Raw genomic sequence first — 14,437 nt, forward strand, 5'->3', positions numbered from 1 at the left:
GTAAGTATAGCCCATTGAGATGGCGCCCCCTGTCATTCTGGACCTTAGCCAAGTCTTTACTCTCTGCAAGCTACTGAATGGCCACTCTTCTGTACAAGTGGTGCATGGCTGAGCAAGAGAGAAAGCCAGTTAGAAACCACTGCTGTAGTATCCTAAATTCTGATGTTCTGCAGAGAATAGCTCACACACTGCAATGAAGGATGAAATGCATGCATAAGTGTAACAAAAGCAGACCCTAGGAAAATGCTCGCTAGGGAGGGAGGTCGTGGTATCTCAGTGAGCATTTCAGTTTCAAATGTTCTGACGATTTCTACTTTTAGTTATGTATTTTTATTTATTTACTTGATATAATGGGGAGCAGCTGCCCCTCTCCAGCCCCCTGGCTAAACCCATGCTACCAGGAAAAAAGGGGTAAGTGAATATCTACATCAGGAACAAGGGGTTGGGCGATAAAGATCTACATTGGGATCTGTTGTCCTTATGGATCCTGCCAGTAGAGGTGGTTGTCTCACCTGTGCCGGTCCTGTCAATTAGCCTAAAGGCTGAAACACCCAGTCTTTCCTTGCTGCATTTGCTAGAGACAAACCTCTCTTGCCTAAGACGAACTTCCCTACTTTGCAAACCCAAACCATTTTTCAAACTTCAGTGCGTGCAAACATTACATTATATATTTAACAATCGTCATATGAAATAGCGACTAGGTTTACAGCCGCTTACAAGTTTCTTCCAGGGGTTTTAATCCTCTGTCCTTAATGCAGAAATCCCTTTAGCAGTCAGATTTATTGAAGGAATGATTGTGCAGTGGGGTTGTTGTTTTTTTTGCCTCACTCTCTGTAGCCTGTCTGCAAAGCCAGGCGAGCCAACTAAGTTTCGATCAGCGGTAACCGAGATGGTGAAACGGGATACCGGAGCTCCTGCACGACTCTACCTCTTTCTCTCTATGGGCTTTCTCTCACTCTGCCAGGGGGCGGGGCTGAACGAGAAGCTTTGATTCGTCCATCAGGTCAAAGTAGCGACCAATCGAAAGAGAGCGATAATTTTATACATATGCGGAGGGGCGGAGCTTCGTGGAAGGTATTTGCAACAGCAGGAAGAAAAGGCAGGGCTGGAAAAGAAATGGAAGAACTTACCGTATTTCTGCATAAACCTGATCTTTGCTCTCTCTTTTTTAATGCTATTTAAAATAAACGGCTGCTTTTAGAAAGAGTAAGTCCTGTAGAATGTTTACAAGTTTATTTGTTTTTAGTGCAAATCTTTAATTTCCGCGTACTTCGCCTGGAGTTAGGAGGACGGGTAAGAGCAGCAGCACCAGCCGCGCTTCCCAATCGCCTGGTTTTCATTTCTCCTGGGGCACAAGGTAGGTGACAGGCGAGGGGTTTCAATGGGTAGGTGGGTTTTTCTGACGCATAAGACCAGTTTTTTAGGGGAGGGAAGAGATTGAGAGGAAAAGGGCAAGCCCGGGCATGCAAAGCCCAGAGCCGGAAGGTGCTGCTGCCGCAGGCGCAAGAGGTGGGCGGACCTCAGGCTTTTGCAAGGTTTTCTTTGCTTTTTAACTATGAAGACCCGTAAGGGCCGCAAATGGAACCGAAACGAAAATAAGTTGGGGGGGGGGGAGACCCAAATTTAGAAGTCCATATAAAAGTGCAGATTTCACTTTTCATTTCATGGGTCCCCTACTCAGTTCTGAAACTAGGGAATATAGTCGCAGAAGCAGCAGGTCCCAGGCGGCCAATTGATGGTCATGTTTTACACGCAGGGAGCCTCATCATAAGGCTAGCCCTTGCAACTTCACTTAAATGTTGTTTGCTTATTTTAAACTTTGCATACCGCTCTTCACCGTGTAGGTTTCAAAGCGGCTTACAACAATAGAATAGAAATATATGCAACATTTAAAACTTTTTAAAATCTCATAAAAGGGATGGGCAAGCTTATGTCTAAATCCAATGGGTAGGGGTAGGACAAAAGCCATTAGATGTACTGCTGGATAACTGTTTTAGTTCTTGTTTTTGTATTTATGTCATTGTTTAAAAACCAATCAAAAATAATGTTAGAAAAGAAAAATAAGGAAAATATCTGGGAAGCATTCAGAGTGCAAAGTCCCCCGGAAAGGAAACAGTTTTGGCCAAGCGTCTGACACTCAGTAAGGGCCAGTTCCTGCCCCAACTTCTTATGGGACAAAGTTCCCCAGAGTTGGGCCTATAACACTGAAGGTACTCCTGACTTGATTGATGCTTCTGGCCTTAATAGTACTCACCCAAGGAGCACTACAGGGCAAGGTGGCCCTTAAAGCATCTGGGGCTTAAATGATTAAGGGCTTTGCACACTAGTACAGGGACCTTAAACTTGGCCTGGTAGCATTTAAGAAGCCAGAGCAGGTCTTTCAACACCTGTGCCATGATCCTGTCAACAGTCTAGCTGCAGTGTGGTGTAGTGGTTAAGAGCGGTAGTCTCGTAATCTGGGTAACCGGGTTCGCGTCTCCGCTCCTTCACATACAGCTGCTGGGTGACCTTGGGCCAGTCACACTTCTTTGAAGTCTCTCAGCCCCACTCACCTCACAGAGTGTTTGTTGTGGGGGAGGAAGGGAAAGGAGAATGTGAGCCGCTTTGAGACTCCTGAAGGGGAGTGAAAGGCGGGATATCAAATCCAAAACTAGCTGAAGCTTCCCAGACCAGATTCAAGGGCAGCTCCACATGGAGCATGTTGCAATAATCTAATATTGCTAACTCATTGGGGGTTGGCAACACATGCCCATGCATTAAGAGGTCCACCAGTAAATCCTTACGTCTTTGCTAGAAAGGATGCCCTTCATCCAGTTAGCTGTTAGCAACCCCTCCTTGCTGATCTTCAACTCCAGTCCAGATATGGCCCCTGCTGCCTGTTTAAAAGGGAGTGATGTGGCCTAAAAGCAGTCATGTCTGCACAGTGTAGCTGGGAGCATTAGTCTGCCAATTGTCTTGCTTTTGTTTATAACATGCACTTGTCAACATTCCCTTGGGCTTTGAGACTCACACAGTACCCTCTAATTGCTGCGGCTCCAATGTAGAGTTGAGTCTGTGGACTTGACAAACAGATCGTCTTAACCCTGGGGATTTGATCTTTTTAGGCCTGTTTTGAGAGAGCACCCACACATTCTGATGTGAATATGCAAAGTGTTCGCATATGTCTGTAACCTTTTAAACTTCAGCCCATTTTTAGCAGAATGCAACACCTGCCACTGTGACTGTTCCCTGCTGACTATGTCCACATGGGTTGTTGGCACTACTGTCCACCTGTTCCCTCTCTACCCCTGTATTTTGCAGTATCTCATCAAAAGTGGCTTTTGGAGCTTTCATTTAAGATGAGGCAACACATCATGCTTCTTAGCTGTTCCACTATAGCATCTTATGATCTACCTTGGCAGGATTAAATGTGCTCCTTTTGTGAATTTGCAGACAAATGCTATGCTGTAAGCAGTCGCTCTGACCCAAGTCTTGTATTTCAGATGATTGAAACGTTGGCAGCAAGTGAGACTCTGGAATTGCTGCGGCAGCTGAGTGTGTTACTGGATCAAGAGTTAAGATGTCAGCCAAAGTTATCTGGCCTGAGAATAATTGAATCTGCTCACGATAATGGGCTCCGGATGACGGCAAGGTTGCGAGACTTTGAAGTGAAGGACCTGCTTAGTTTAATTCAGTTCTTTGGCTTTGGTACAGAGACGTTTTCTCTCACAGTGAATTACTTAGACAGGTTTCTGTCAAAAATGAAGGTAAGTCTTGGAACAACAAAGCTGTAGGCTCATTCATCTCTTCGTAACCATATGGACTTTAAACTCTTTGACTGCAAAGGAGTGTTGCATTCAATTCAACATGCATGCATGCAGTTATGCTATGTAAATCCTCTTGACTGGAATTCAGATTTGGAGGTCTCAGTGGTTCAGAGAGCATCAGAAACTTCTCCTTGTCTCATTGATTCACACAATTCTGAACACATTCAAAGACTAAAAACTATCAAAGCACATGTCTGAGAGGCTTCATTTGCTCCTGCCTCTTGAGCCAGGAGTAGAGATTGAGTTTCAACATGAAATGCATAACTGTATCTTGAACACGCATGCCAAGTTTAATGTCACCTCTCTTTCACCAGTTGTATTGTCTCTCTTGTATATTTGCTAGCTGCCTTGAAAAGAGATTCCTTCCAGTAGCACCTTAAAGACCAACTAAGTTAGTTCTTGGTATGAGCTTTCGTGTGCATGCACACTTCTTCAGATACACAGTGTGCATGCACACGAAAGCTCATACCAAGAACTAACTTAGTTGGTCTTTAAGGTGCTACTGGAAGGAATTTCTTTTGTTTTGACTATGGCAGACCAACACGGCTACCTATCTGTAATTGAAAAGAGATGTGAGGCTGTGACTGTGCTTGCCCTTAAAATGTAGAATGCATATCATTCTGAGGTCTCAGTATTCGAGGCTGATGCTGTGTATCACAAGTGGGCAACTTACACGATACCTTGTTTTTGAGTTTGAACAATGTTGTGGGTGAAAGTGTATCTCACACAGGACCTTCTGTTTCTGGTGTGTGTGTTGCCTTGTTGGAACTATGTGGGATTGTCTCAAACTGCTGGTAGTGGTTGCTCCATCCACCACAAAAAGCAAATGTGTTCATCCAGCACAGGGGTTTTCTACCGTTTTTGAGCCAAGCACCAAATTGATCATGACCAACTCATCCTAAACTGTATGGCAAGAGGGTGGGGCAAGACCCAATTCTCAAGCTGCCTTCTTCACCCTATTATTAATCATGTCTATCATGTCAATTTTCATTATTAAATTCAGGGTTATCTTTTTAAATCAATAAATATTTTTCAAAGGACATTTCCAGGTTGGGTGGAGGGTGTTACAAACCTTGTAGAATTGCAGCAGGGGACATTTAGGAGCAGTCAGTCAGTCTGCTGTGTGCCAGGCATACACAATCTTTCTCGACTGCCCTTTCTGCAAGAGGGCAGGGGTTATCTGTACTGAACTTGAATAGCCTTAAAACATTTGAGACATGTATATGACAGTGGATGCTTGGGGAGCGAGAAATAGTTGCCTTGCTTCCCCAAGCGTTGAGCTAACTGAGCATGCATTTCTATTTAAGGGATGACTGTAGGCTTATGCAAGGATATTTGGAATGAACTTTCCACTCAAGGAAGTTAAGATGATTAATTGCGGGTGGTGGGAGGAGAACTTTTGGAAGTTTTACAGGGAAGCACAGCTTAATGGCAGAACATCTGCCTTTCATGTGTAAGGTTCCAGCTCAATTCCCAGCTAGATCCTGAAATGCTTCCCATGTGGAAGCCCTGGTGGTTGCTACCAGTCAATCCTGAAGCTTGATAGATCTGACCCAGGAGTGCCGAAAGCTGTCCTAAACCATCTAGCTGCCTATTAATCTTACACATATAAAAATATACTGTTGGACTTGTAGCTCATTAATCCTGTGATGTGAAGTCTTAACTCCCATTGAGTACAGTGGTATTTACTTCCTGGTTTTTTGTTTGTTAGCAGCCTAAGAGTAAAACAAATGAAATTGCACATTAGAAAGAAAAACCCTGAATCTCTGACTGTCTTTCCTCTTCCAGGTACAGCCAAAACACTTGGGCTGTGTTGGGTTAAGCTGCTTCTACCTAGCAGTGAAAGCGACAGAAGAAGAGAGGAATGTTCCATTAGCCACCGACTTAATTAGAATAAGCCAGTACCGATTCACAGTTTCCGACTTGATGAGAATGGAGGAGATTATTCTAGAGAAGCTGTGTGGTAAAGTGAAAGCAACGACGGCCTTCCAGTTTCTGCAACTTTATCACTCCGTCCTACATGGCAGCCTAACCTATGAGAGGTAGAGAGTTTTCCTTTCAGAACATGTTTGGAATGGGCAGCTCCATTTAGGCAGAGTGGAAGTCTTTGCTTGGATGCAATTTGAGAACAGTGGAGAGTGAAATCTGACGCACCTGCATTTTGATATTTTGAACTGGTTTTAGATAATTTGATTTGGTGTTGTTCATTTCTTCTGTATTTTATGGTTTCATAGTTTTATGATCTGTTAATGATATATATCTATATATATATAGATATATATATATATATGTTTTGGTGTCCTCGGGTGTCTTCCCGTGTAAAAGATGGGGTGTCTAGGCGACGTTTCGACGAGGTCTCACTCGTCATCTTCAGGCTGGTGCTTTCGGCTTCTTGTTACTGGAACAGAGCAGGATCTCAGTGTTTGAGTTCCTATAAATACTGTTGAGGAGGTGTGGTGTATAGCCTCCAATGTTCTGGGCAGAGAGGAAGTTCCCAGGCTAGTGTGCCTTTTCTTCTTTTGTTCCTTAATTACTTGAGGGATATCTTGAGTGATTTCTTGAGTGATATCCTGAGTACCACTTAGGTGGGTCATTAGGTGTGGATTAGTTGCTAAGGCCTTTGTGTCTTGACCTCTTGAACTTTGTGAAGAGTTTTTCTGAGAAGATGGCTGTACTGCACTTAGTTGTGCTCTGGCTTGGCTTCGTGTATAGGGGCGAGCTGTGGTTTTGTGGCCTGTGCCAGCCAGATCTGTGTAGGGATTGCAGGGGGGTGCAGCATCCGGAGGTGCCACCATGGTTTGGCTACTGGATGGTGTCTGTAATTTATCTGTGGAGAGGGTCTGGGTTTGGATCTGGTGTGGTTGATTGGTGATGGCGTTCTGTGTGCCTCTGGCTCTGGTGTCAGTTTTTGTGGGGAGGGCTAATTTCCAGATGTCTGGCAAGCGGGATGTGTCGTCACGCTTGTTCATGTTGTGAGGGTGTTTCTCTATCTCGATGGCTTCCATGATTATTCTCTTGTGGTGATGTTCCATGTTAAAGAGCAATTTGGAATCTGCAAAATTAATTTCGTGTCCTGTTTCTTTCATGTGTTGGAAAAGAGAGGAAGTTTTTTCTTCTTTTTTGACGGCATTCTTGTGTTCTGCAATACGTGCATTTATTCGTCTGTTTGTTTGTCCAATGTACGTGGGACAAACAAACAGACGAATAAATGCACGTATTGCAGAACACAAGAATGCCGTCAAAAAAGAAGAAAAAACTTCCTCTCTTTTCCAACACATGAAAGAAACAGGACACGAAATTAATTTTGCAGATTCCAAATTGCTCTTTAACATGGAACATCACCACAAGAGAATAATCATGGAAGCCATCGAGATAGAGAAACACCCTCACAACATGAACAAGCGTGACGACACATCCCGCTTGCCAGACATCTGGAAATTAGCCCTCCCCACAAAAACTGACACCAGAGCCAGAGGCACACAGAACGCCATCACCAATCAACCACACCAGATCCAAACCCAGACCCTCTCCACAGATAAATTACAGACACCATCCAGTAGCCAAACCATGGTGGCACCTCCGGATGCTGCACCCCCCTGCAATCCCTACACAGATCTGGCTGGCACAGGCCACAAAACCACAGCTCGCCCCTATACACGAAGCCAAGCCAGAGCACAACTAAGTGCAGTACAGCCATCTTCTCAGAAAAACTCTTCACAAAGTTCAAGAGGTCAAGACACAAAGGCCTTAGCAACTAATCCACACCTAATGACCCACCTAAGTGGTACTCAGGATATCACTCAAGAAATCACTCAAGATATCCCTCAAGTAATTAAGGAACAAAAGAAGAAAAGGCACACTAGCCTGGGAACTTCCTCTCTGCCCAGAACATTGGAGGCTATACACCACACCTCCTCAACAGTATTTATAGGAACTCAAACACTGAGATCCTGCTCTGTTCCAGTAACAAGAAGCCGAAAGCACCAGCCTGAAGATGACGAGTGAGACCTCGTCGAAACGTCGCCTAGACACCCCATCTTTTACACGGGAAGACACCCGAGGACACCAAAACCTGCATTCCTGTACCCGTGAAAATCTACGAAAGCATATATATATATATATATATATAATGAGTTGGTGGTTTAGAAATTAAAAAAATGAATATTACTAAACTGATCTAAAACCTATGTAGCTGTTCAAAGCTTAGTAAGGTTAGCTTTGCCATGTAAACTTTGTGTGCAAAGATGAGAATCTACTAAACTAGGTCTCACTTTCTTACAGGAAGAAACATCTTAATTTTGAGAGACTTGAAGCCCAGCTCAAGGCATGTCACTGCAGGATTGTTCTTTCGAAAGCAAAGGTAAGGATCTTGATTGATCGGTGCTTGCAGATATTCTGCAGGACCTGGAGAGGATTGATTGTCATCTTAATTGCTTTGTCTGTTCCTCAGCCATCTGTCTTGGCGCTCGCAATATTGGTCCTGGAAGCTGAAGAAGAAAAACTGCCAGAATTGGAGGGCACCATAGAACACCTTCAAATACATTCCAAGGTAGGCAGTAGATAAATGCTTAGTCCAGAAGATTGGAGCTCTTTGTTTCCAGCAGCCTTGAGTTAATGTATAGAGCCTCTTGCCTAATAAGAGACTATGTATAATGAAGGGTTTTGTCTACTTCGGATTTCAGCATGATTAGATCCCATAGAATCCTAGAGGTTTTCAACCTTTGGGGACCACAGCTCTGTTGACCAACTATATTCTTTCTGCGGCTGCCCTGTGGGGCCAGGAGCCCAGTTATGTCACCCCTTGCCTGCAGAGCTGGCAGCCTCTCATCCTTTTTCAAACACCTTCCCTTGTGGAGTGTTCCCTCAGCCTCCTCTCCTGTCTCCTTGGGAGTCCTCTGGGCAGCTGCTGCTGCTGCCGTCCCTGGTCTCTGAGCTGCCCCCTCTGCCCCAAAGAGAAGTGCCTCCTCCCACTGCCCCACAGGGGCCTGGAGAGCACCCGCTGGCCAGCCCCGGAGGCACCATTCATCTGGGGAGCTTGTAGTCAGGGCTGCTGCAAGAAACAGCTGTGCAATCCTTTGGGAGGCAGAGACGCAAGAAGGCATCAGAGGAGGGAGAGAAGGAAAGAAGGACAGAGGCCAGTGTTGCCCATGGCACCTCTGACCATCATTCAAGGCACCTCAGGGTGCCACGGCACACTGGTTGAAAACCATTGGGTTAAAGAGGATCTCAAAGATCTGCTAGCCCAACCCCCTAATGATATACAAAATGGATTTTTTGGGACAGATCTTTCCCTGGGGAAGCAGGGTATGGTACTACCTGGTTTGGACAGTTGTCAGGGGGCAGAGTGTAGACTTAAGTGAATGTCAAAACTTGTCGGAGCTTGATACACAGGGTGGTGGTGAAACCTTGCTTAAGGGTATTATTATTGTTAGTACAGGCGGTCACCATTTTGCACGCGTCCAGTTGATGCACAACTGCTGGTGCACAGATCCTTTTGGACCCAAAAGAGGGTAGAATGGGTGTGGTGGCAGGTGTAACAGGGCGGAGTAGCTTCTGTGGACTCTGCCTGTGCGTGTGGGGATCAGGAACGGAACCCCCGCTCAGAATGGTCGCCACCTGCAGTAGTGTTGTTTGTTAGCTGCTTTATACAAAAACAAAACCTCAATTCAATTTAGCAAGTTAGACCACAGATAAAATTGATTTAAAGCCTGAAATTTAACAATTTATTATACAGAATTCCTAAAATGAACCTCCCAGCAACACAGAAAGAAGATTAAGTCCTACCCTGCCCTACTAAAATATGAGCATCACAGTAAAATCTAACTTAACTACCAAAGGCCTGGGTAAATAAAAAATATCTTAGCCTGGCACCTAAAAACTGACAGTGATGGTGTCAGACATGTTGTCCCTATGGAGAGCATTCATCAGGTGGCAGATCAAATTGTATATTGTTGTCTGCCAATCGCAGCAGCTTACTTGGTTCCTAGTGTTTATCATGAAAGCCAAGTGCACACCTGACTTTCAAACAAAGCTTTGCTGCTTTCTCAGTGGCACTGATTAGTTTTTATTTTTCCAACTTGCTTCTGGCAGATCAATGACAGAGAGCTGTCTTTTTGGAAAGAGCTTGTGTCCAAGTGCCTTTTGGAATACTCCTCAAGCAAGTGCTCCAAACCAAATGTTCAGAAGCTGAAATGGATTGTGTCCGGCCGTACGGCACGGCAGCTAAAGCACAGTTACTACAGAATTGCCCATCTTCCCACGATCCCGGAAAGTGGTTTCCTGAAAGGTGAGTAAATTTGATTCTGTAAAACTGTAACTTAATCACTTTTAAATAAGTTGCCTATATGGCATGTGGGTTTTCTTGTAACTTTTGATTTGTTTAGAAGAAGTTCAAGGCATAACTTTAAAAATACTTTCTGACCATCTCTCACTCTGTGTCATGGTGTGTGGCTAGGTCAGCGGTGCTAGTTAAATATCAAAGCTTCATACCTGCTGCACTCCTGATCTTTTCAAGGAGGAAGGGAAGAAGGTTCTTTAAATATTGACAGCACTCACGAGTGGCACAAAAACTGGGCGAATGAGTAGCCAATAGGAAAGCAGTCTGCCTCTGAAGTACAGTGGTACATCGGGTTACAGACACTTCAAGTTACAGATGCTTCAGGTTACAGACTCCGCTAACCCAGAAATAGTACCTCGGGTTAAGAACTTTGCTTCAGGATGAGAACAGAAATCGTGCAGCGGCAGCAGGAGGCCCCATTAGCTAAAGTGGTGCCTCAGGTTAAGTTTCAGGTTAAGAACGGACCTCCAGAACGAATTAAGTTCTTAACCCGAGGTAACTCTTGTTATGTTACATAAACTTTGGATACAACGGACGACTAAAAAATTAGGAGGATTTATAATATGCAGTTGAAAAGGTTAACCAAAGAACCCACAGAGGGTAAAAGTCTAGAGATTCAGAAGAATCTTGTTTATTTTTTATTTGTGATTTTGAGTGATTTTTTTTTAAGAGAGAACTGAATGTTGTACAGTACTGATTAAATCAACTTATACTATTTTACTTCTACCTTGCAATAATATATTTTTTTTTATTCATTTAACTACAGAGAATCCATGAGAAGATGGGAGTGCAGATTTGGCTAGGATCTCCTTTTGTATTGGAGCAGAGAATCAGCTGGATATATCTTGAACCCTACTGAAAACCAATATCCATGCTCATTTTAAAACGTTGCTACTTGTTATTTCAATAGTGTTTGTTTTTAACCCCTCACGATGAAGAATGAAGATACTCTAACAGAATGATCTCTGGGCCTAAAGCATACACAAATGGCAGCTATTTGAGTGTTTCATTCTGACTTCTGGAGGAAAATGAAATTCATACTACCATTAGTGTTTGGTCCTAAACATTTCTACGCAAACTTTTTAACATGTTCAGACCACGTTTAAGGAAGTGAAACTTTAATGTCCCAACTGAATCCAGGGATTCTGAAACTTCTTGAAATAATGATGCACTTTACAAGTATGGAACTGGATTATATGTCTGTGCCAGGACTGAATCAGATGGGTATTGCAAGTGTTTGAGTTAAACTATGTTTTTAATGTGTTTTAAACACCAGGGTATTAGAAGTAAAGCATTTAAATATATAATGTGACTAGCACCACTTCACTGCACATTCTAGCAGAGTGTAAATGCTGCTTAATGTCTGCTTTTTTAAAAACACTGTTTGAAACTTCACAATGTTCACTGACACTTAAGCTGAGGTAAGAATGTAGGTCAAGCATTGGGACATTAGCACTACCTAAAAATAGAAAGGCTGTCTGAGACGCTTCGTCCAAAGTCTGTACTGAGTTAAACAGTTTTAAAATGTGTGGAAGTAGAAAGTGTGAAAGGCAGTCCTGGAGTACATCTTGGGGAACACAATAGTGACTGGTCAAAGCATGTGAGGTGGGGATTGCAGTAGAACATTGCGTTAGGTTGGTTTTATAAACCTCATACACAGGCTTGTTTTATTTTAAGCTGGAAAGTCTTTCTAGAGGAAGATTGCATAATGTGGCAATGGTTGGGTTTTACCACCAAAGGTCCCCTTGATGCCAGTGTGAGCCAGTTAGGACTAGCTACCATTGATGAGTATGGGAAGGTTGAAATGGACAGCTGAGGTGGGGAAGAAAACATGAGCTAAGTATTTAGCATCATGACCACTTGAATGCGGACACAGCAGCCTTTGGAGTGAGGACTTGGGAGCACAATGCCTCAAGTACGAAGCCAAGTAATGCTTAGTGCAGTTTTGCCATGTGGCTGTGAATGATGTACTGAAGCCCTGTGCCACTGTACATCAGAAGTAGCTTTCCTACCTGGACTGAATCAGCACTTCTACATTACTTACTCTGAATGGCATCCACTTCTAGTCCAGGTGTCTTCCAGCTGTTAACTGGGTTAGTAACTTATTCTGTAATGAATATAGCTCCTCGTCTAAATGCATATATGGTCATTTCTACCTGTGTTAAAGCTGCTGGCTGAAACTCTCTGTGAGGAAGTATTCTAGAACTTCAGTACCAACTTCTACCTCAATACAAGCTACTCAAAATGAAGTGATAGAATGTTTCCTTAAGCCACTGGTTTCCAAGTGACCATACCATGATACTTACTGATGCATTGATATCTCCTAACATGTGCCTTTTGCCATCTGGATGTAGAGAGAATTTACAAATCTATTCCGTTTGAGTCAGGGAATGCTGCAACTAGTTAACAAGTGCCATTATGCCTTGTAAGAAACAGTGTACCTTTCAATAAAGCATACTGAAACTGAGTTGTGTAAGTGAATTTCTTTGCCTTACATCCCGCAGCTTGAAGCAAACGAACAAAACGCCTCTAATACTACAGAACCATGTGCACAATTTGACGCCGAAGAGTAGAGACTAGGTGAAGAGCTCCCTGTCCTTTTTTTTCTGCACCAGGGCATATAGAAGTCCTGCAGAGGGCAATGTGTAAATGAGAAATTGCATAAGCCAAAAGCTCTAAGCCTTTTTCCCATATTGTGTTTCAAATGAAACAGTAACAATGGAATTACACAATGTGTACCGAGAAGTTAAGCTCTGAAATGTTTTTTTTTCCTGGGGGGGAAGGGAATAAAAGCATTGATTTAAAAATGCTTAAACAGCTATAGGGAGTTAAAATCAAAACTAGCCATTGAGTGGTAAGCATCTGTCTAGGTTACATGTGCAGCAGACAAAAAGTGGTCTATTTGTGTGGAGTGCCACTGCATAAATGGAAGTTATTTCCTTTGTGGAAATAAACTTTGCAGGGGGACTGCTCTTCAGTCATTCCTACACATCCTAAAAGTGCTAGTTTTCACTTTTTGCAGATGGGTCTGGCACAGTTTTTGCTGCCCTAGGCAAATTAAAATTCTGTTTGCTATACAGCAACATCATAGCTCAATGAATGATCAAGACACAGGGGCTGTATAAAACCAAGTTGTCTCATTGGTACAAGGACTTCCGCTCCCCATGTAACATCTGTCCTGGTACTTTACTTCAACCCCCCAAGCAGATTGGGTGCACAAGCAAAGAGGAAGCTCTTTTGCTTACAAGACAACTTTGTTCAACGCTGCACTGTAACCCTTTTAGCAACAAAGGCTTCCCACCCACCCCAGCCACACGGAGGCTAAGTGTATGTTTAGAGACAATATAAACAAAATAAAGCTGCTCTGAGGTTTGATGAATTTGTTACAGTTCATGTGGCAACTGAATAGCTAAAACAATAGCTTTGAGCTATTGAGTAGGCTTCAGCAAAGAGATTTTAACTTGGAAATTATAAACACATCCCAGTTTCTGCATATTTTATAAACTAATTCATGGAAATGTTTGACTTTCTCAAACATGAAAATTACTACCTCCGCAGGGAACTTAAAGAAAGATGTAGGGCCTACACTATTAAGGAGGTAACCAGACAAACTACAAGTGTAGTTTGCAGCCTGAAGCACTGTGTCTGTGCACGGGCGTGACGTGATTTGGCACTTCTGCGCATGATGTCATTTTGTGCTTCTGCGCATGCGCTGAAACTCGGAAGTAACCCGTTCCAGTACTTCCAGGATTGGCATGGGTCGCAACCCAAAAATGCGCAACCCAGAGTGTTCGTAACCTGAGGTATGACTGTATTCGTTTCACTGTGCATATGCAGTCATAACTTGGTTCTCAAACAATGCGTTCCTGAAACCAATCAAAAACCAAGGTGCGGCTTCCAGTTGCCTGCAGGAGCGTACTGCAGCCAATCGGAAGCCGCGCTGGAACTTTGGCTTCCGAAAATCGTTCAAAACCTGGAACACTCACTTCCGGGTTTTGATAATTCGGGAGCCAATTTGTTCAGGAACCAAGGCGTTTGAGACCAAGGTATGACTACAGGAAACAAAAGGACATTGCACTTACTGTCTGTTAGGGTGGGGGACCTATGACTCTCCAGTTGATGGTGGACCAGTTCCCATAATCTTTGACAATTAGCAATGTTAGCTGATAGGAGCTAGAGTCCAGCAGTATCTATCTGAAGAACCACAGGTTTTTCATGGCTGTTCTAGAATGGCGTGCAACCATTTCTTGACTGCATAAGAAGTACATTTTACGTTCTTATTTTAAAAGATGTT

At 43.4% G+C, this 14,437-nt stretch overlaps 1 protein-coding gene across 2 annotated transcripts; it reads left to right on the plus strand.

Moving 5' to 3' along the window:
* The first annotated feature begins 1,047 nt into the window (after positions 1 to 1,047).
* On the plus strand, positions 1,048 to 12,610 carry CCNG1 (cyclin G1). Of its 2 annotated transcripts, none has more exons than XM_028717428.2 (7): positions 1,048 to 1,206; positions 3,483 to 3,746; positions 5,595 to 5,848; positions 8,088 to 8,166; positions 8,257 to 8,355; positions 9,897 to 10,092; positions 10,910 to 12,610. In XM_028717428.2, exons 2-7 carry the CDS (start codon positions 3,483 to 3,485, stop codon positions 10,918 to 10,920), a joined length of 903 nt encoding a protein of 300 aa, XP_028573261.2. In that variant the 5' UTR covers positions 1,048 to 1,206; the 3' UTR covers positions 10,921 to 12,610. The 2 variants fall into 2 exon arrangements, with proteins under 2 accessions (XP_028573261.2, XP_028573260.2); XM_028717427.2 differs by having other exon boundaries at positions 1,051 to 1,357.
* The last annotated feature ends 1,827 nt before the right edge of the window (positions 12,611 to 14,437 follow it).

This window comes from Podarcis muralis, chromosome 2, assembly GCF_964188315.1.
Source record: "Podarcis muralis chromosome 2, rPodMur119.hap1.1, whole genome shotgun sequence".
Taxonomy (NCBI): domain Eukaryota; kingdom Metazoa; phylum Chordata; class Lepidosauria; order Squamata; family Lacertidae; genus Podarcis; species Podarcis muralis.

Bases quoted from the DNA above. Each gene is read 5' to 3' on its own strand.
- CCNG1 (XM_028717428.2), top strand. From the start codon at position 3,483: ATGATTGAAACGTTGGCAGCAAGTGAGACTCTGGAATTGCTGCGGCAG. The intron at 5,849-8,087 runs GTAGAGAGTTTT...ACTTTCTTACAG, and splicing joins GGCAGCCTAACCTATGAGAG to GAAGAAACATCTTAATTTTG. The intron at 8,167-8,256 runs GTAAGGATCTTG...TCTGTTCCTCAG, and splicing joins TTGTTCTTTCGAAAGCAAAG to CCATCTGTCTTGGCGCTCGC.